The sequence below is a fragment of a genome, unplaced genomic scaffold (genome assembly GCF_019419815.1).
Source record: "Pyrus x bretschneideri cultivar Hongxiangsu unplaced genomic scaffold, Pyrus_bretschneideri_v1 Contig5, whole genome shotgun sequence".
Taxonomy (NCBI): Eukaryota; Viridiplantae; Streptophyta; class Magnoliopsida; order Rosales; family Rosaceae; genus Pyrus; species Pyrus x bretschneideri.
The window spans coordinates 9,774,458-9,793,746 of record NW_025999787.1 but is presented as its reverse complement, the minus strand read 5'-3'; the positions used below and the strand labels follow the sequence as shown (position 1 = coordinate 9,793,746).

The 19,289-nt window shown below is 39.7% G+C and overlaps 3 protein-coding genes across 5 annotated transcripts; 2 read left to right on the top strand and 1 right to left on the bottom strand.

The window, feature by feature from the left end:
- Nucleotides 1–4,688: 4,688 nt before the first annotated feature.
- Nucleotides 4,689–9,368, top strand: LOC103967532 (sister chromatid cohesion protein SCC4). 2 transcript variants are annotated; one of them, XM_048569426.1, is made up of 12 exons: nucleotides 4,689–5,101; nucleotides 5,327–5,428; nucleotides 5,505–5,621; nucleotides 5,748–6,249; nucleotides 6,394–6,432; nucleotides 6,531–6,652; nucleotides 6,750–6,896; nucleotides 7,117–7,206; nucleotides 7,337–7,461; nucleotides 8,059–8,264; nucleotides 8,654–8,778; nucleotides 8,883–9,368. In XM_048569426.1, the coding sequence occupies exons 1-12, from the start codon at nucleotides 4,829–4,831 to the stop codon at nucleotides 9,069–9,071; spliced, it is 2,037 nt and encodes a 678-aa protein (XP_048425383.1). In that variant the 5' UTR covers nucleotides 4,689–4,828; the 3' UTR covers nucleotides 9,072–9,368. The 2 variants fall into 2 exon arrangements, with proteins under 2 accessions (XP_048425383.1, XP_009379056.2); XM_009380781.3 differs by having other exon boundaries at nucleotides 4,690–5,101; nucleotides 5,287–5,428.
- Nucleotides 9,369–9,415: 47 nt separating this feature from the next.
- Nucleotides 9,416–10,711, bottom strand: LOC103946340 (NAD(P)H-quinone oxidoreductase subunit N, chloroplastic-like). The gene is made up of 4 exons (XM_009357010.3): nucleotides 10,183–10,711; nucleotides 9,970–10,086; nucleotides 9,790–9,875; nucleotides 9,416–9,687 (listed from the first exon to the last, which is right to left on the bottom strand). The coding sequence occupies exons 1-4, from the start codon at nucleotides 10,612–10,614 to the stop codon at nucleotides 9,627–9,629; spliced, it is 696 nt and encodes a 231-aa protein (XP_009355285.2). The 5' UTR covers nucleotides 10,615–10,711; the 3' UTR covers nucleotides 9,416–9,626.
- Nucleotides 10,712–11,421: 710 nt separating this feature from the next.
- On the top strand, nucleotides 11,422–19,184 carry LOC103946331 (ABC transporter B family member 25, mitochondrial). Of its 2 annotated transcripts, none has more exons than XM_009357000.3 (18): nucleotides 11,422–12,197; nucleotides 12,334–12,395; nucleotides 12,527–12,570; nucleotides 12,765–12,867; nucleotides 13,038–13,145; nucleotides 13,773–13,856; nucleotides 13,949–14,009; nucleotides 14,527–14,672; nucleotides 14,826–14,942; nucleotides 15,315–15,400; nucleotides 15,721–15,809; nucleotides 16,096–16,151; nucleotides 16,701–16,781; nucleotides 16,921–16,986; nucleotides 17,087–17,179; nucleotides 17,472–17,536; nucleotides 17,642–17,777; nucleotides 18,418–19,184. In XM_009357000.3, the coding sequence occupies exons 1-18, from the start codon at nucleotides 11,591–11,593 to the stop codon at nucleotides 18,559–18,561; spliced, it is 2,148 nt and encodes a 715-aa protein (XP_009355275.2). In that variant the 5' UTR covers nucleotides 11,422–11,590; the 3' UTR covers nucleotides 18,562–19,184. The 2 variants fall into 2 exon arrangements, with proteins under 2 accessions (XP_009355275.2, XP_048425382.1); XM_048569425.1 differs by having other exon boundaries at nucleotides 17,642–17,846.
- Nucleotides 19,185–19,289: the final 105 nt, after the last annotated feature.

Sequence of the window (19,289 nt, the reverse complement as noted above, 5' to 3'; positions counted from 1 at the left end):
GGCTTCAGGCGTGAAGGCAAAAGAAAAAAAAAAAAAGGTGGCAATGATGATGTTGGGAAACATCTTTCAAAAAGAATAATAATAATAAAAAAAAGATAGCAATGATGATATTGGGAAGCATCTTTCAAAGGCAACATCAGCTGCCAATTGTTTAAATTAGCAAAATTGGAAGATGCAAGGTAGTGAGCAAAATGCAGTGGCCATGCAGTGGCCTATATGCGTGTGTGTGTGTACAAGTTTTGGAATTAAAAGTAAAGAAAGTAATGAAGGTCATCATTCATGTGTGGACATATTTGTTATATACAAGTTGTAATTTTGTAGAGTTTGAAACTCACACGGTGCCAGGCACACCGAGAGCAATTACAAGTGCGGAAAAAAAAATGTATCTAACAAAGAAAGAGGAAGATGGAGCCTTCACAAAGGTCGTTCACGTGAAGCCCCACTACTTGGCCAAACTCCAGGAGCCGGAGGCACCGAAGATAGATCATTCGAGGCCCCAATACTTGGTGGAACGCTTGATGACGCCGGAAAAATGTGCCTCTGGAAGAAAGACGCAAGCCTTTGACGGTCACTTTGAATGCGACCTTGAGATTCTTGCATCTCATCAAGCTTCCTCTTCATGCCCGACGAATAGTTATTTGCAAGCACATGCAAACTTCTATTCTCGTACTTAAGCTGTTTAATCTCCTGCTTAAGATCTTCCACCTCTGCCATCAATGATTCCACTTGACGGGACCGAGCAAGCAGGCGTTGGCCCATGTTGGACACAGAGCCCGCACACTGAACACTAAGAGCGAGGGACTCTTGAACGGCCAACTCATCGGACCGTCCTGACAGCAGCCTACTATCTTTTGGAGTAAGGAGGTTCCTAGCTACTATTGTAGCTGTTGTGGCGTCCTGCATCACGGAGTCTTCACCTGTAAGAGGACCGTTAGAAGATAAGAAAGAAGGACACCATACATTACCTTGAAGCGGCGCAACCGGATCACTGCTGAGACTCAATTCTAAGCTAAGGTTCGATGGGTTAGCCATTTTTTAAAGGTGTTAAAAGAGATGGGTGGATGGAGTTAAAACTCAAAAGGCCGGAGATGATTTTCAAGAATGAGCAACCTTCAAAGTATGCATGTTACAGGTGATCAATACCTCTATAAAAAAGAAGAGGCGCTTGCTCAGAAATCAAAGAGGCGTTGGTTCAGAAATCGAAGGGCCGCTTATTCAAAAGTGAAGAGACATCGCTCTGCAAATCTCAAAAGCTGGATTTTCCGGCGTAAGTTAGGCGACGCTTTCTCGGCTTTCCAGAAAACGCGTTCAACTTTGTCAAAAGATCTCCGACAAAGTTGAAAACACGTGGAGGCTGGCGACGCTTTCGCGGCTTTTCAGAGCACGGGTGCCACTTTGTCAAAAGATCACGTAGAGGTCATCATCGCAGCTACACATCTTTAGCTGACAAGCGCAAAGTTCGGCGACGCTTTCTCTGCTTTTCAGAAAACGCGTGCAGCTTTGTCAAAAGAGGCACTCGTTCAGAAATCGAAGAGGCGTCGTTCAGAAATCAAAGAGGCGTATTCAAAGATCGAAGAATCGTCACTATTTCAAAAAATCGGATTTGCGGGATCAAAACGTTTGTCGACAAGGGTAAAAGAACAGTACCACCACTTGCTATTGGGAAATCCCTATATATGTCGACCTTCATCTTTTATGGCAAGGCAAACCTGCAAACAAGAAAAAAAAAATGCCCAACTCTTCCTCACCTCCGAGAGTACACTCCCAGCAAAGCATCTCAAAATGCTCAGTTTTCTTCCTCTTCGGGAATACCCTTGCAAACAATTGACACCAAGGCAAAAGTATCTCATATCATCAAGGGCGAAAGCAAAGGTATCTCATATCATGCTTTTTCCCTATCTTTTCCTTTGCCCTTGTTCTCACCTGCCAGGACAAGGACAGAGAAAGCAATATGTCGGAACCTCCACTCAAACTTGCGCTGCCACCAAGAAGTGATGATCCATTCAAATGCAAGGTTTGCATTCAACTCCTGCATCAGGAACAAATAGTACAAGAGAAGATGCTAAACCTGTATAAGGAAATACCACTTCTGCAAAGGGGAGCAAGTAAGGCAAGTGAAAATGATACATTGAAGCATGTGGAGACAAGCTACAACTGCATATGCTGAGCTATCCTCTAACCCTCTTCAATACGAATTGGAGAGATTGAACAAAGAAACAGAAAAAAAGGAGTAAGCTCAGACCTTCGGGGAAGACCAAAAGAATCCTGCTGCCCAGTTCAAGAGTAGCACAAAGGAAAATCAACGAGTGGAGGAGACCAAAAGAATCCTGCTGCCCAGTTCAAGAGTAGCACAAAGGAAAATCAACGAGTGGAGGAGACCAAAAGAACCCTGCACCCAGTTCAAGAGTAGCACAAAGGAAAATCAACGAGTGGAGGAGACCAAAAGAATCCTGCTGCCCAGTTCAAGATCAAGCCTCGATGGCCCTTGAAGAAATCACAAGTCCGATTCAAAATCAAGTGTTCACCACCTTTGAATCAAATTCAACTCCAGATAAAAGGAGTAAGTTCAGACCTTCGGAGGAGACCAAAAGAATCCTCCAGCCCAGTTCAAGATCAAGCCTCGATGGCCCTTGAAGAAATCACAAGTCCGATTCAAAATCAAGTGTTCACCACCCTTGAATCAAATTCAACTCCCGATAACAGGAGTAAGTTCAGACCTTCGGAGGAGACCAAAAGAATCCTCCAGCCCAGTTCAAGATTAAGCCTGCGGAAAATCAACGATTGGAGGAAACCAGAAAATCTTCCAGTCGAACTCAAGATCAAGCCTCGATGGCCCTTGAAGAGATTTCCAGCCCAATTCAAGATCAAGCCTCGACGGCCCTTGGGTTGACATCTACATTAAGGGACTTCAAAACGCATCTTCTACACGTGACAAGCACATGTCTACGACGCGCCTTGAAGTGGGGGCATTTGTAGACATCAAAATTTCGGTGAAATGAATGTTGACCAATAATTAAAATTTCAACGTTCAAGTGTCACATAAATTTTACATGTAGCGTGTGATTCAACGAAAAATCGAAATAAATTGGAAAAGTCATCAAATATGACACATGTCAATACCTGGCAGAAATGATTTATTTCATCTGATTATTTAAATCCAAAAATCAAGTTTTGGAATTCTATAAATAGGAGGCCAAGGCATTCATTTTGAGGGGGAAGAAAGAAAAGAAGAAGGAAAAGAAGAAAAGAAGGAAGGAAGAAAGAAAGAAGCCTTGAAACTCTAAAGCTCTCAAGCAAATCCCGAAGGATCAAGAAAGCAATCTTCGTTCTTCGTCAAATCCACCTTCAAGATCAAGCCCCGACGGCCCTTGAAGAACTTCCACCAACTCAAGATCAAGCCCCGACGGCCCTTGAGGAAAGTGTTTATCGTTCATCATCCGTTCAATTCAAGATCAAGCCCCGACGACCCTTGAAGAACTTCAAATCCTCCTTCAAGATCAAGCCCCGACGGCCCTTGAGGAAAGTGTTCATCGTTCATCATCCGTTCAATTCAAGATCAAGCCCCGACGGCCCTTGAAGAACTTCAAATCCTCCTTCAAGATCAAGCCCCGACGGCCCTTGAGGAAAGTGTTCATCGTTCATCATCCGTTCAATTCAAGATCAAGCCCCGACGGCCCTTGAAGAAAGTGTTCATCATTCATCATCCGTTCATCCTAAGATCAAGCCCCAACGGCCCTTTGGATCAACAACCTCAACAAACTCATACACCCATTCTTCAAGATCAAGCCCAATGCCCCTTGAAGATCCATTCATCAACTGTTCATCCTTAGATCAAGCCCCGACGGCCCTTTGGATCAACAACTCATCCACAAACCCACACCCTACGAAGATAGAATCAGAGGACCAAATTACAAAGAGATTGTAACCCCAAAATCTTTAATACAAAAAATATATTTTGTACACGTATTCTTGTCTTTTGTGTTTCAGGAATTTCTCGTGTTTACAACTATATCATTTGGTTTGCTTATTTGAATTAAAAAATTTGGTCTCCTTGGCATTATCCATACTTTTTTTAGCATTGAGTTTGAATTCCTTGTCACCTCACCCACCCCCTCCCACAACCGAGAACAACTTAATACATTGAGATGTGGAGAAAAAAATTTCAGTGATAATGTATTATTGAATAGGAGACACTACGTGTTAGTGAACTGATTTCATATAAGTCATTCTCCCTCCACCCACTAGGGTATTCATTCCACTTTGTGAGGAGATTATATTTTACACACAATTTATCTAGCTTTTGAGAAAATTTTGAAAATGTGCGCACATGGATAAACACACTTGTATAGCCAAACTTTACAAAGCCAACATATGAGGTAAGACAGTATCATTCAATGCTACAAATATTTTAACTATTAAATTTGATTTTTACCATCATACAAACTTTTTATTTTGAATCTGATTCATTCATTTTTCGTATTATCCATTACCAAATCTTCATAGATGGGGCGGAATGCTCCGCAATGTAAACGACCTGCCGTATGCTTCAGATACACACCAAAAAAAGCGAGGGACTCTGGACCGCCGGATTGGTAATGTCGTTTGACTTACTGAACGCAAGCAGTCCATAACTCTGCAACTCGGTGCTTCTCCCTCCCAAATTCCCTGCAAATTCCCGATCTTCTCCATGAAATTACTCAATTAATTAAAATTAATAGAGAGAGAGAGAGAGAGAGATGGAAGCGGTGGCGGAGGGGCTGTGGGCGCTGGCGGACCACCAGGAGCAGAAAGGGGAGATCGGGAAGGCGGTGAAGTGTCTGGAAGCCATATGCCAAAGCGACGTGTCGTTTTTCCCCATCGTCGAAGTCAAAACGCGCCTCCGTATCGCCACCCTGCTCCTGAAGCACTCGCACAACGTCAACCACGCCAAGTCGCACCTGGAGCGAGCTCAACTGCTCCTCAAGTCCATCCCTTCCTGCTTCGACCTCAAGTGCCGCGCCTACAGCCTCCTCAGCCAGTGCTACCACCTCGTCGGCGCCATTCCGCCGCAGAAGCAGATCCTCCACAAAGCCCTCGAGCTTTCCGCTTCCGCCGGCCACGAGTATGTAGTAGCAGTGCCAGTAGCCTTGAATTTCCCTACTTTTAATGCTTAATTTTCCGACCCCTTTTGATACCCATTTCGTTTTTAGTTTTTGACGTTTCGTTTTTGTAATTGTTGTTTTTGTTCAAGTATTTGGAACTTAAAATCTCATATTGGTGGTGTTGTGATTGGTGTTGTTGTTGAAGAATTACGGTCAAGTTATGGTCTTGCAACTTCAATTCTCAGCTTGCAAATGCTCTGATCATCGAAGGGGATTACCGGAGTTCTATCTCCGCCTTGGAGGCCGGTTTTGTTTGTGCTGCCGAAATATATTATCCCGAGTTACAGGTAAACGAAACTGTCTGACAAGATAACATTACTTGTAGGTTAATTTCATGGCTTAATTTACTCATTTTGGATTTAGATGTTCTTTGCAACTTCTATCCTTCATGTACACCTAATGCAATGGGATGATGAGAGTACCGTTGAGCGAGCTGTTACCAAATGCAATGAAGTGTGGGAGTCCTTAGACCCGCAGAAAGTATGTTCCCATCTTGCCGTCTTAATAGTTTTCTACATTGCTTATTCTAATTCATACTTTCCATAATGCTGATAATGGTTGCTTGTTTTACTTTTACCTCGTTCTTGCTTGGTTACACCCATAAAGAGGCAACAATGCCTTGGTTTACTCTTCTATAATGAACTGCTGCACATATTTTATCGACTCCGGATATGTGACTACAAGAATGCTGGAGCACATGTAGAAAGATTGGATGCTGCTATGAAGGCTGATTTGCAGCAAATGCAGCATGTGCAGCAGCTGGGAAGGGAACTCAATGCTGTAAATCAGAGTCTTTCCCGGTTTGATCTACACCACAGGGAGAGGTCAGCATTGTCTGAAAAACAGGCTCGGCTTCAACACCAGCTCTCTAGTCTTTCAACATGGAGTTCAACTGCCCCAGGTTCCCTGGAACCAGCGTATTTTGGAAATATGAAACGAACATATGGAGATAAGCTTGAGCTAGCACCGCCTCCTCTTGATGGGGAATGGCTACCAAAAAGTGCAGTTTATGCTCTTGTTGATCTTATGGTGGTTGCGTTGAGTCGTCCAAAAGGAAATTTTAAGGACTCTGGAAAGCGTATACAATCCGGAATTCAAACCATCCAAGGTTTTCTTTTTACTCCTTTTATTTTTGTGGGAAGGGAGGGCGGGAGGGGGATTAACATGTCATTCTATGAGCCTCTGACTGATGGTGATACACACTTTAACTTGAATTATTTTGGTTTTTTATTCCTTTCCTTTTTCTTTTCAGAGGAACTTGTGAAGCTTGGAATAACTGATGGTGTGAGAGGTAAGTTCACTTTGAGGTGGCTATAATAACATGGTTACGTTGCTTTTATTTTTGTTTGAACATTGTTAAAGCAACCTTTCGTAAAATTTTCTGAGCAGAGGTGAATTTGCAACACTCTGCTATCTGGATGGCTGGTGTGTATTTGACGCTACTAATGCAGTTTCTTGAGAACAAAGTGGCTATGGAGTTGACGCGATCTGAATTTGTAGAAGCACAAGAGGTAAGTGCATGTCTCAAGACATACTTGTGTGTATTCTTAATCTCAAGGTGACTGCATGTAATGAGTATAGTCAAATCAATATACGTGCACCTTGCAGGCATTGGTACAGATGAAAAATTGGTTTATGCGCTTCCCAACAATTTTACAGACATGTGAGAGCATCATCGAAATGCTCAGGGGGCAGTATGCTCATGCTGTTGGCTGTTATCATGAAGCATCTTTCCATTACATTGAAGCTGCAAAGGTAAATATTTCTTGAACTTCAGTATCTGCCATATATCACTAGCCAAAAATTAAAGGTTTTATTGTTTTTACAATGAGAGAGCAATATGCTAATTTGTGTCCTCTACCATGTTTGTTAGATTTCATTCTGTTTGGTAAAAGGTAAACAAAACAAATAAGACATATGGACGTAATTTCCCTTGGCATCTAAACTATGTGTTACATGTGTTGTGTATGAGCAGCTGACAGAGAGCAAATCAATGCAAGCTATCTGCCAAATTTACGCAGCTGTCTCCTACATCTGCATTGGTGATTCGGAATCATCTACACAGGTGAAAGGTTTTCTGTAGTTTCTGTTCTGTTGCTTTTATATTTTTTTTAAATTTAGTATTTGATTGCACGTAGTTTTCATTTTTTTTTTTCTTTGGATTTTCCCATTGCTGAACAGATGTTTGGATGCAGGCACTTGACTTGATTGGACCTGTTTACAGAATGATGGACTCATTTGTTGGAGTTCGAGAGAAAACCAGTGCTCTTTTTGCCTATGGTCTTTTATTGATGAAGCAACAAGATCTACAGGAAGCAAGGTACATTCAAGTCCTTTATCATCTTCTGCGGTTGGCATTATAGATTTTAAACTGTTGTTTTAAAGTCGGAAAAGTTTTGAATTTGACTGCTGTGTGGAGATTTCTACTCTGTTTCCTTAGTCATTTAGACCGAGTCCATTTTATCTCCTAAAGCATTTATACGAGTTGAACATGTCATATATATAATGTCATTGATGTTTCAATTGTTTCTATGTTAATATTGGATAATATTTTCAAGTGATGTATCAAATCTTTCTTCAACTCTATATATTGTTAATTAATTCACTCCTTGAAATGCTATCTAAGAAGAGTGCACCGTTATCCTTCAAACTATGAAGTGATGAATATTTGCTGTCTAGCTGAATCCTGGTTTCTAGGAGACCCACGGGGGTTAACCCTACAGATCCAACCATACGGACAAAGACAAGAGCACAAACTACTACTATGGAAACCAAGTCCTCCAGGCTCTGCCTTTTGCTTACTCTTTGTTTTAGTTCTTGTGTACATAAACTTATAAATCCAGCTAATCGTGATAACGGATATGATACTTGAATTTTTTACAATATTGACTCTCTCCTAAATCTCATTTTGGTGCAGAAATCAACTTGCCAAAGGTTTGCAGTTGACACATACTCATTTGGGGAACCTTCAGCTTGTTTCACAGTATTTGACCATCCTTGGGAGTTTGGCACTAGCTCTTCATGATCCTGGACAAGCCAGAGAGATCTTGAGATCATCCTTAACATTGGCAAAGAAACTTTCCGATATCCCAGCACAGATATCGGTGCTCTCTATTCTGACAGGTATATATGTTCCTTTTGGCTCATTATATAGAACAGACAATCTAGTTTCTCCATTAGTGCAACAGAGAGCCCTGCCACACTCTAGGTTGTGGTATGCACTGACTGGACTGATCAAATTCACGTTTATCCTTTTACCTGCAATGCTATGTGATATTTTCTAATGGTTCAAAATTTGTATACATGACCATGTTCTGCATTCATGTATCAGAGTTTTGGAACAAATATTTTGTAACCGGAAGAAATTTAATGTTTACGGTTGTATTTTAGGTCATTCTTCTGCATATTAGTAAAGCATGTCGGATTTCATCATTTAACTAACTCAATTGAGTAGATTTTAACTCGAATCTTCATTGGATTTATTCTGCTGATACATGCTATTTTTATGGTAGCTTTGTATCAAGAGTTAGGCGAAAAGGGACATGAATTGGAGAATCTTGAGTTCCAGAAGAAAAGGGCGGATGAATTGCAAAAGAGACTTGCAGATGCACATTCATCCATTTACCATATTGAACTAGTGAGGGCAACACATCTCAAAGTTGCTTGACATGTCTGAAAAATGATTTAATCTTTCAATACGGGGCACTCGCTGATCATTTCTCTTGTACATATAACTTGCAGATTGAACAAGTGAAGGTTGAAGTACAACAATTTCACGGGGTTGACATCAATCGTGCAAACATGGGCCCATCCATGAGTGACAGTCTTGACATTCCAGAATCTATTGGTCTATCTGCCCAGTTGCCTACTCATTCATCATCAAGGCTAGTTGATTTAGACTCAGGAAGACGTGGGAAGAGGAGAATTTAGATTCTGACTTGTACAGTTCGAAACATCCTCTATTTTTCCCTTCTTAGGGAAAATGGGAGACTGATAACTTAGAGGAGATTGAAGTTGAGCACTTTGAAATCTATGTATAGTGTTGTGAAGTAGGTCAACTCCAGCGACAGAGTAGCGTTTGTTAGCGCTGGTATGAGAAATGCTGTATATTTTTTGGTGAATGTAATGTTATCGGGCAACGTTACCATATTTACTTGATTCCTTGATCCTTGGGAAACATAGTTTATGTCATCAGTGCAATGCAATACAGATGCTTGTTTGGTTTCACTTTCATGTCATGCAGTAGACTGATTACATGGTCAAAATTTTATGTAGGATGAACGCGGATTGATTACAATGTTTGGATGAAACGATGTACACTACGACATGTGATCGGGAAAAATGCAGCGCCAATAAACAACGGCAATAGTGAAAACTCTTTGCGTATTTCTTGTTCCATGGATAAACAAAATGCAGGGCTGCTAAACAACGGTAAGTGCAGGATGAGAGCGACTTGAATTCATCGATTGTCTTTTGCTCTTGTTCTCATGCCTCGTTAGCAGTTAGTCCCGAAATTTCTTTGAGTGGCTTCCACACAAATTTCCTCCTGCCAATGTATCGGTTTTTTGACATAATCGTAAGATGATCTATGCTATGAAAGTAGGCATGAACACCTAAACATCCAGGACAAAAGGGCATTTGGCATTACCAGTTTCCACACTCGGCGATGACCCTCACTTTGGGACGTAGCGTGGGAAGCAGAGCAAGAAACTGCAATTCAGCCTTCGACAGAACCTGAAGTACATGGGACAACATTAGAGTGATTATATTCCGATTTTGCTTTGGAAAGTGATTTTCGCACTCTGCTTTTGTCTGCAAGAGTAAATACCTTGGCTTCAATGATCCAGACTACAAGGCCTTTGGCTTTTGGAGGCAGAGCGGCAAGCCTGTAATCCACCTCTGGTGGAAAGTACCATCTTGATATGGGCTGCTTCCCTAGATGAGGCTACTTTCCAACAACATTTGAATAAGAAAAACAAAATGAAAGGCTAGATGACGACTAACAATTTGATAACATGACATATTGGATATTTGGACTCACCGGACAAACAGGGTGAACCTTGGTGAGGGTGGTCTCGGGATCACCAAGCCCTCGCGCGCTAAGGTCGAGGAAATAGTAACCTTGGTAAGTCAGGCGGTTAAGGTAGCGGCCCTCGTACCCTCCCTCGTGGGGAGAGTAGACGGCGAGGGCCTTGTGCTCCTCCACGTCAGAAAGCCAACGGCCGAGATCAAACCTCACCAAGTCCCCTCCTATGAAGTCCTCTATCCCTCTCCCACACCTTATCATCCCAGCCCTCTTGGATCCCTTACCATTTCCATGTCCCCCTCTCAATCCCATCAATAGCATCATGTTTATGTTTCCCTTCAGCTCATTGTTTCCGATGAAGCTGCTTCGAGGCGGTGGCTGCTTGTGCCGGAGATTCGCAGAGACGGGAAGTATTGTTCCATGCTTGAAGCAGCTTGCAGCTGCCATATTCTAACTTGAAAGAAAGGTAGTGATGGTGTGGGAGATAATGCCAGTAGCGGGAAGTAATGCGAAGACAATGCATTTGTATGGTGGACAACAAAGATAAGAATTCACAACTCTTTCTTCTATTATGTTTGACAAAAATTAAAATAAAAAGAAAAAATACTTGGCTACTTAAAAGATGAGTAAAATGCAAGTTACTGTAACATACAATAAAATATTGATTTCATGAACTTCAGAAGCAAGATCTATTCCATCAACGTTTCACTATAAAATTATTAATTTGTTGAATCTCAAGATCAACTAAGATAATCATATTTGGTAAAGTTCAGATTTTAGATTTTATCGTAAATCAATTTACAATACAGAGAGTAGCTTAACCCGTTATGATCACATGCAAGATATTTTGATTCGCTATGGTTATCAAACGATCCCTAATGACTTATTTGGAATTTCTTTTAAAATGACTAAAAACACTTTTAATGAAAACGGTTTTTGAATCAATCATCACTAAAAATGCAAGTGTGAATATTGAAAATGCAATTGGAAGTGATTCATACAAGAAATATATAACTGAGGTTTCTTACCAGAAACATTTACATCTTTTTAAAACTTAAAAATATTTTCTTTAGAAATACTTCTTGGATCATTTCAAAAATACTTACAAACGAGACTGATTCCTTAATGCTTACTAACATGTGCACTCCCGATCACCATGGGGCTCACACCGCTTTCCTTGGCCCGGCAACCGCACCATACCCAAATACTCCCAGCAAGTAAAAAGTTTAGAACATTGGTTTTTAACACACAGAATCATCAAAGAATCAACCTTGACTTCCTCCCCCCTTCCCTTCTTCTCCGTCCTGATTCATCCTTCCCTCCCTCCGTAAATCCCTCCCAATTCAAAGTTTTCCCAATTTAGGGTTTTCAGATTGTCCCAATGAAATAACCTTGTTGGGTCCAAGCAACAACAAGAAGAAGAATGCTGGGTTCCACCGCGTCGAAGTGGTACAGAGTCGGCGGGCTTCTCCTCCACCACAAACCCCACCGGAGCTTCAATTCAACCGCCTTTGCCGCCAGAACCGCCTTCCACGGCAGCCCCATTCGTCTCCCAAAGCCTTTGACTTCGAACCCCGTTCGCACAGCATCAATATTCCCTTTCCGTATCAACGCCTTCATCGCCGATGCTACATCCACCCCTTCTCCGCCGGACGGGCGGTCATTGTTCTCCACTTTGCCGGACAAGAACAACCCGACTCCTAGAGTTTCTAAAGGGAATTCCGTCGAACAGATTACGAATGTGCAGATTTTCCGAACTCTAGCCAGTTACTTGTGGATGAAAGATAACTATGAGTTCCGCATCAGGGTCATTGCTGCGTTGGGGTTCTTGGTTGGAGCGAAGGTCCTCAATGTGCAGGTGCCCTTCCTTTTCAAGCTTGCTGTTGATTGGTTGAGCTCGGCTACTGGCAATGCCACTGCTCTGGCTTCTTTCACCGCAGCCAATTCGACCCAGTTGGCGCTTTTTGCAACCCCGGCTTCCGTTTTGATTGGATATGGGATTGCACGTACTTGTGCTTCTGCTTTCAACGGTACTACTACGCATGAAGTAATTGCTTGCTCATACCATTTTCTTTGGATATTCATGCTTCAGTAACATGTTTATATACGTGAATTTGGAACTGGGTTGTTGTTTATATCTAAAATTTTGTGCAAATATCGTTGCAGAATTGCGGACTGCCGTGTTTTCTAAGGTAGCGCTGCGAACAATCCGATCGGTATCTAGGAAGGTATGAAAGTAGCGTTCTCCAAAATGTATCCTTTGTTGGTTACATATATAGCATGCTTGGATTACTCTAAGAAGTTAGATGCTTTATATCCTAAAATTTTCCGTTACAAATGCAATTTAAACATTTTGCAGGTCTTTTCTCATCTGCACGACCTTGGTCTTCGATATCATCTTAGGTATCCATATCTATTACTTTCCATGTTTTTTTAAGAATGTATGAATTAGTTGTAGAGGAGGGGTGAGAATTTAGTTGTCCTTAGGGGAGATATTGTGCTTTAGTTTATAATAACAGCTTTTCAACAAAGTTGATATTTTGAGCTATTAGTTGCATGCTTACAATTGCGTTATCCCTTGTCTAATGTAATTTCAGTCGAGAAACCGGTGCACTAAATAGAATAATTGACCGTGGTAGCCGTGCAATAAATTTTATTCTCTCATCTATGGTGTTCAACGTTGTACCTACCATCTTAGAGGTATGATCTGTACCTTTGGTTATTGTCAAGCTTGTTGACATGTATAAAGACACTGGAGTTTGTGCTGTTATTTGTACGAAGGTTGAGGTTCCACTCGCTTCGTATATATGACAGAACTACATTACTAAGTTTCTGAACAAATTCAACTGATTTGACATGTACCCTTCCAGATATCTATGGTTTCAGGTATACTGGCTTACAAATTTGGAGCACCTTTTGCATGGATAACTTCACTATCCGTTGCTGCATATGTCGCATTTACATTGATTGTCACACAGGTATTGTGTCTCTTGTCAATCGTTTGCTTACAGTCTCTGGAATGAATTGTGCAATTTTTTCCAGTCTCTTAGAGCATCTACAAAGGACTAGCTAATGAAATTTCCATAGCTAAAATATAGAACAGTTTCATAAAAGATGCCCCCATCATACTACTGGCTATTTGCCCCTAAAAATTACTCAACCTCTACGATCTTATACATATGAGGGAGAGAAAGTGATTCCTAGTGACTTGCTATCTAACATTTTAATATAATTAGCAAGCAAACTTCTTCGTTTTGAATATTCTGGAGAGAGAAAAAATTTAGAAACATTCATGCCTACTTAAAGTCGGGAGCAGGGTTGGAGTAACAATACAAAAGTGGCTAGCTAAAATGACTTTCTAGTAATTTTAACTAAATATGAAGAGTCCCCTTGGGGATGCTCTAATTTCCGCTCCTTGTTGGTCACACCTTGTTTCTCTTATTAGTGGTCTGTATTGGTATGTACTTTTCTATTCATACATGCATATAATGCCGTATTGATATATTTCTAGATTATCTTGCACTTCATCGCCTTATCCTGTCTATCGATATGCTGATAGCTTTTGGTTTATGTACTTTTTGTAAATGATTTTCTTGCCTTTACAGTGGAGGACTAAGTTTAGGAAGGCCATGAATAAGGCTGATAATGATGCTAGTACAAGGGCAATCGATTCACTTATAAATTATGAGGTAACATGATGTACTTTGTATGGCTTCTACTCACTTTATGCACAAGTTGATGTTCTGTGGTTTCATCATCTGATGCTGTTTTCTTTCTACAGACCGTGAAATATTTCAATAATGAATCTTTTGAAGCCACCAAATATGATGAGTACTTAAAGAGTAAGTTTTTTTTTTTTTTTTCCTGAATTAGCATTGGTCTGGAAACTAATATGAATTAAACCCACTAGTTCATGGTACACAAAATGTAAAAGCTGCTATTAGTCTTTCTGATAAACTTAAAGTCATAAAATGTCAAATTATTTTGAAGTTAGGCATAAACATGTATTTATTCACGACATACATATGCGCTGCTTGCTTCCTTGTCAAGAAAATTATTTCCTGAACCAACCTTGATGCTTCCTTCTGTTTCATGCATTTATGGGTTTGCATGGTAATCTCAGGTGGCATTCCACCAAGCTGACTTTTATTTTACTTTTACTGAATGTGCTTTGTGGGGTATTTGTTCACATGGTATTGGACATGTTTGTTCCTCCCTGAAATATTTTTGGTTTGCTTGCACTAATAATAGTAGTTTTTTTTCTGAGTTTAAATTGAGCTCGCACTCATATACCCTAAAATCTTATTTTCATGGTTTCTTAATGCTTCTTCTGTTGCTTGCCGTTATTTTATCTTTCAGGGTATGAGGATGCTGCTTTAAAAACACAACGCAGTCTGGCTTTTCTGAATTTCGGCCAAAATATTATATTTAGCACGGCTCTATCAACTGCTATGGTGTTGTGTTCAAATGGTATTATGAGTGGCAATATGACAGTTGGTGATTTGGTAATTTTCCTTGAGATGCCGACTTAAATTTTGAAATTTTTTTGTTGCGAAGTGATTCTCTAATGGTAATTCAAATTATTGTTAAAAAAAAATGGTAATTCAAATTATTGTTAAAAAAAAGGTAATTCAAATTATGGTTGAATCAATATACAGGTCATGGTGAATGGACTTCTATTCCAGCTCTCGCTTCCACTCAATTTCCTTGGTAGTGTTTATCGTGAGACTATACAGAGTCTGGTTGACATGAAATCTATGTTTCAGTTACTGGAGGTAAATGAAGGAACTTCACAGTTTACTTGCAAGTTGGCTTTTAGTTGATGTATAGAGTGTTTCTCTTTATCTTTATTTTTATTCACTTTTTCACTATAAGAAAATCTATCTTATAACGGACAAAACCTATGCTCTTTCTATTTTCAAGCCTTGTTAATGAAGAAAAAAGAAGGAAATATATACAACTCTTATTTTTTTAATTTTGGGTTTTTACTTTGTACTTAAAACTTTTAAAAGAATGAGAGAGATTTTGTTTGCCGTTAACGTTATTTTGAGATTTGTTATCTTGTACATTGGTGAGATGGCAATTTTTCAGTTTCTAATACCTTTTTCTTGTTTTAACTCTTACTTTTGTTTTCGTTACTACCGTAGGAAAAGGCTGAAATTGGTGACAAAGCTGATGCAAAGCCTCTGGAGTTACGCGGGGGAAGCATTCAGTTTGACAATGTACACTTCAGGTGGTGTATGCTTCTCCTTCTATCTTTCTATCCTTCTATTATTATAATTTTGGGTGTTTAAAAGAATTGGATCTCAGAAGAAGGCTTAAATTGGGTGGGAGTGAAGGCTTTGCTTGCCCTTTCTCTGAGCCGGCATTTCTCTCTCTGGCTGTTCTGTCATTGATATATCATCCTGTACTTGTAGAGTAGTTGAAATAGTTAGCGACTTAGCATGATGATGTAAGGGGTTCCTTGGAATCTTTATGTGTGATATTATTATAAGTGTATTGTTTATATGATCCGTTGCTGATGCACTATATTCCCTTTTTCCATGTATGCAGTTACCTGACAGAAAGAAAGATTCTTGATGGAATATCATTTGTTGTACCTGCTGGAAAGAGTGTGGCTATCGTTGGAACCAGCGGAAGTGGTAAGGGGATAATCTCTTGATACAATGTTCCTTTCCTCATTGATATAATTTAATGTTCAACATGAAATTCTATATGTTTATGGTTTGTGTGCTTCCTTTGTGACATGGTTCTACCATAGTTCTGCTGCTATTGCTTGATGTTAGCCTGGCAGTTATTAGGATAAGCAAGTGATGCCCATGCATATTTATTTCTTTTATTTTTATCACTTTTGCATGGTACAGCGTATTTTTGTTTTTACTCAATAGCATGGGTTCATGTATGTATTGAATTTGCATTTGCTTGCAGGCAAGTCCACCATTCTCAGATTGCTCTTCAGGTTCTTTGACACCCATTCTGGAAGTGTAAGCAAACTAATTCTGTTTTCTGTTAGTTTTTCCTGTTGGTACAATATGGACTTTATTTACAAAGCATGCGGTGTTATCTTAGTGGTCGAGTCTGATGCTGATGGTTCAAGTAGCGAATGGTTGCCACTTGTTAGATTTTGCCTTGCTTATTGTCATTGCTGAAAGTTTTTATGCTGTTTGCAATTTCTAATCATTTAGACAAAGTTTATGATGATGATAGTACTAGTAAGAACTTGCCATCAATCTACTCGTCAGCTCAAAACATGCTTTAAGCTGTTTAAAATTTTTAATCTGCTAGGTATCAGGAAACAGCTTGGTGTAACACACCTAGGGATGACTAAGGATTGAATTATTAAAGGGAAGAACATAAATATTCCCTGAAAAATAACAATCTATGTTACTAAACAAGGAATTGAATTGAATTATGACTTGATTAGAGATGACCAAGCAAGGGTTGAGTTAAGAGGTTTTAATAAATTGTATTTCACGATTCAAATGGACATTGTCACATTCCTCCCTTTCTCATAAAAAGTTTGCCATTGACAGATAAAGATAGATGGTCAAGATATTCAGGATGTAACACTTGAGAGTCTACGGAAGTCCATTGGTGTTGTGCCCCAAGATACTGTAAGTCCAAATAAGCAACTTCATTTTTGTTTTGTTTCTGGTTTTAGTAGGTACTACAGCAAACTCTGAGGTGGCTATGCACGATCTTGCTGGTCTTAAGTAGTAACAACCTAATAAGGAAATATTTTGTGTTTGGCAGGTACTTTTCAATGACACAATATTTCACAACATTCATTATGGTAATCTTTCAGCACCAAAAGAAGAGGTATAAGATGGATGATTATCTCTTTTATTTTTTTTCTTTGAAAAGCTTATCGTTTAATCTACGGTGCTATTTCTTGGCCTAAATAATTATTTTTGTTTAGGTGTATGATGCAGCTCGACGTGCAGCAATACATGACACCATCATGAAGTTCCCTGACAAGTATTCTACTGTCGTAGGGGAACGAGGGCTCAAGGTGAGAAGACTGATGCTATCTACACAGTAATTTGTTTGCTGTAGTCATGGAATAAACATCCCTCTCTGAGGGGTTAGGTTGGGTTAGGGTGCTACATGAGTTTACTTTTCTGCAGTACATCTACCTCCTGCAAAGTCAGTTTTTTGTAGTTTTTTTTTTTTTAAATTGCTTATTATTGTTGACTGTGTAACATGCTGACAGAAAAAGGGGGGAAAAGGAATACACAGCTGTTTGTTAATCCTTCTTGGTGGAACTATTGAATTCTGAAAATTTTGATAATAATTCTGTGCAGTTAAGTGGTGGTGAGAAACAGCGTGTGGCACTGGCTCGTGCATTCTTGAAAGCACCTCCAATTCTGTAACCATTCTTTTTTATCTTTTTTTCTTTTTATTCTTGCTCTCATCCTTTAAGGAGAAAGTAGTCTGACTATTTTATGATGTTCTTTTTATTTGACATCCACAGTTTATGTGATGAAGCTACAAGTGCACTAGATAGCACCACAGAAGCAGAAATATTAACTGCATTGAAGTCCTTGGCAACTAATCGAACATCAGTTTTCATTGCCCATAGGCTAACCACTGCAATGCAGTGCAACGAGGTAAGCATAACTAATCGAACATCAGTTTTCATTGCCCATAGGCTAACCACTGCAATGCAGTGCGATGAGGTAAGCATTCTTTCACCTATGTGTGGATTCTCCTGCATTTTTATATCTATTTCACCTTAACATCTAAGACTCTGTAATTCATACTTAAGTTTGGTTCGTGGGCATGAAAGAGTGCTATATGAGTTGCAGTTTTGTCATACCTTTTAAACTATTGAACTCTTAAGCTATTAAGGCCTCATTTGATGTCTACAATTGGCTTGCATTGGATAACTCGCTAGATTTGATGAATGTTGAATGAAAAAGCATTCAACGGTAGATGCTCACTTGAATAGTTTGTCCAAGTGCAGGTAGAAGATGGATTAGGAGGAATAAGTTTTCACAATTAATCCTTCTCTTACCTTCACTTTGAAAAACTATGCAAGTGGGCATCCACTTCATTCAACATTTATTGAAATCTAGTGAGCTTCCCAATCCTAGTCACCAAACAAGGCATAAATGTCTTGTTATCAAAGTCATTGTTGTGCTACCCTCTGTCCTACAATTCCTTTATATTTTCATATTCCTTTTGTACATTGCTATATCTTTCCGTATTCCTTTTATCTTACTCCTCTCTTTTCGAACCAAATCTCAGATAATAGTTCTGGAGAACGGGAAAGTAGTTGAGCAGGGATCCCATGATGTTCTATTGTCTAAGGCAGGACGATATGCACAGCTCTGGGGACAGCAAAATAACACAATTGATGCACTTGATTCCACCGTTAAATTGGGGGCATGACCTTGTTCCTATTCCTCCGCCCCTCTCTCCCTACCAAAATAAGAAAGAGTGGCTTAAGTAGCTGTATTTTTTTTTGTCAGTCTTGCAGTACTTTATTAGCCACCTTGGATAACCAACTTATAGATACATTGGATTAGTATACATGAGGATGCACTTGGGTTTAAGCAAGGATCTCGCGCACGCTTGAAAAATCAATAAATGGCATGTGTATTTTGCCATACGGTTCTTCTTTGGTCTTCACTTGACAATAAGTTTCAAGCACAATGTAAGGTATGTAGTACTGCTTGGTTCCTTCTGATAAATTGTACAGTAGCCAGTTTAGCTTTGAGAAGCATGCGCTGTTACCTTTGCAGCCTATGATCATCGGAAAAAATTTTGTGTAAATTAGCTTACTGATACCCGAAACAGCTTCTTAACTATGTCCTTGCTGCTCAGGATTGAATTCAGTTCACTTTTATACATCATTTTAGGAAGGATTGTGGAATTTTTTCCGTTCCATTTGTTAGTCAGAGTTCTCCATTGTATCACTTGTGCACTATTTGTAAACAATAGAGTTTGGCTTTGTGCTTTTAGTTCTATCCATCCATGCACAAGATGTAAATCATTTTGGCAATTTGTGTTTACACATGTATCTTCTTCTTTTTCGCGCAAATTGCGCCTAGCATTGTGTGAATTTATGGTTCTTTATTGCGTTTGTGGAGTGAAAGGTAATTTTGCTTATGTTATTC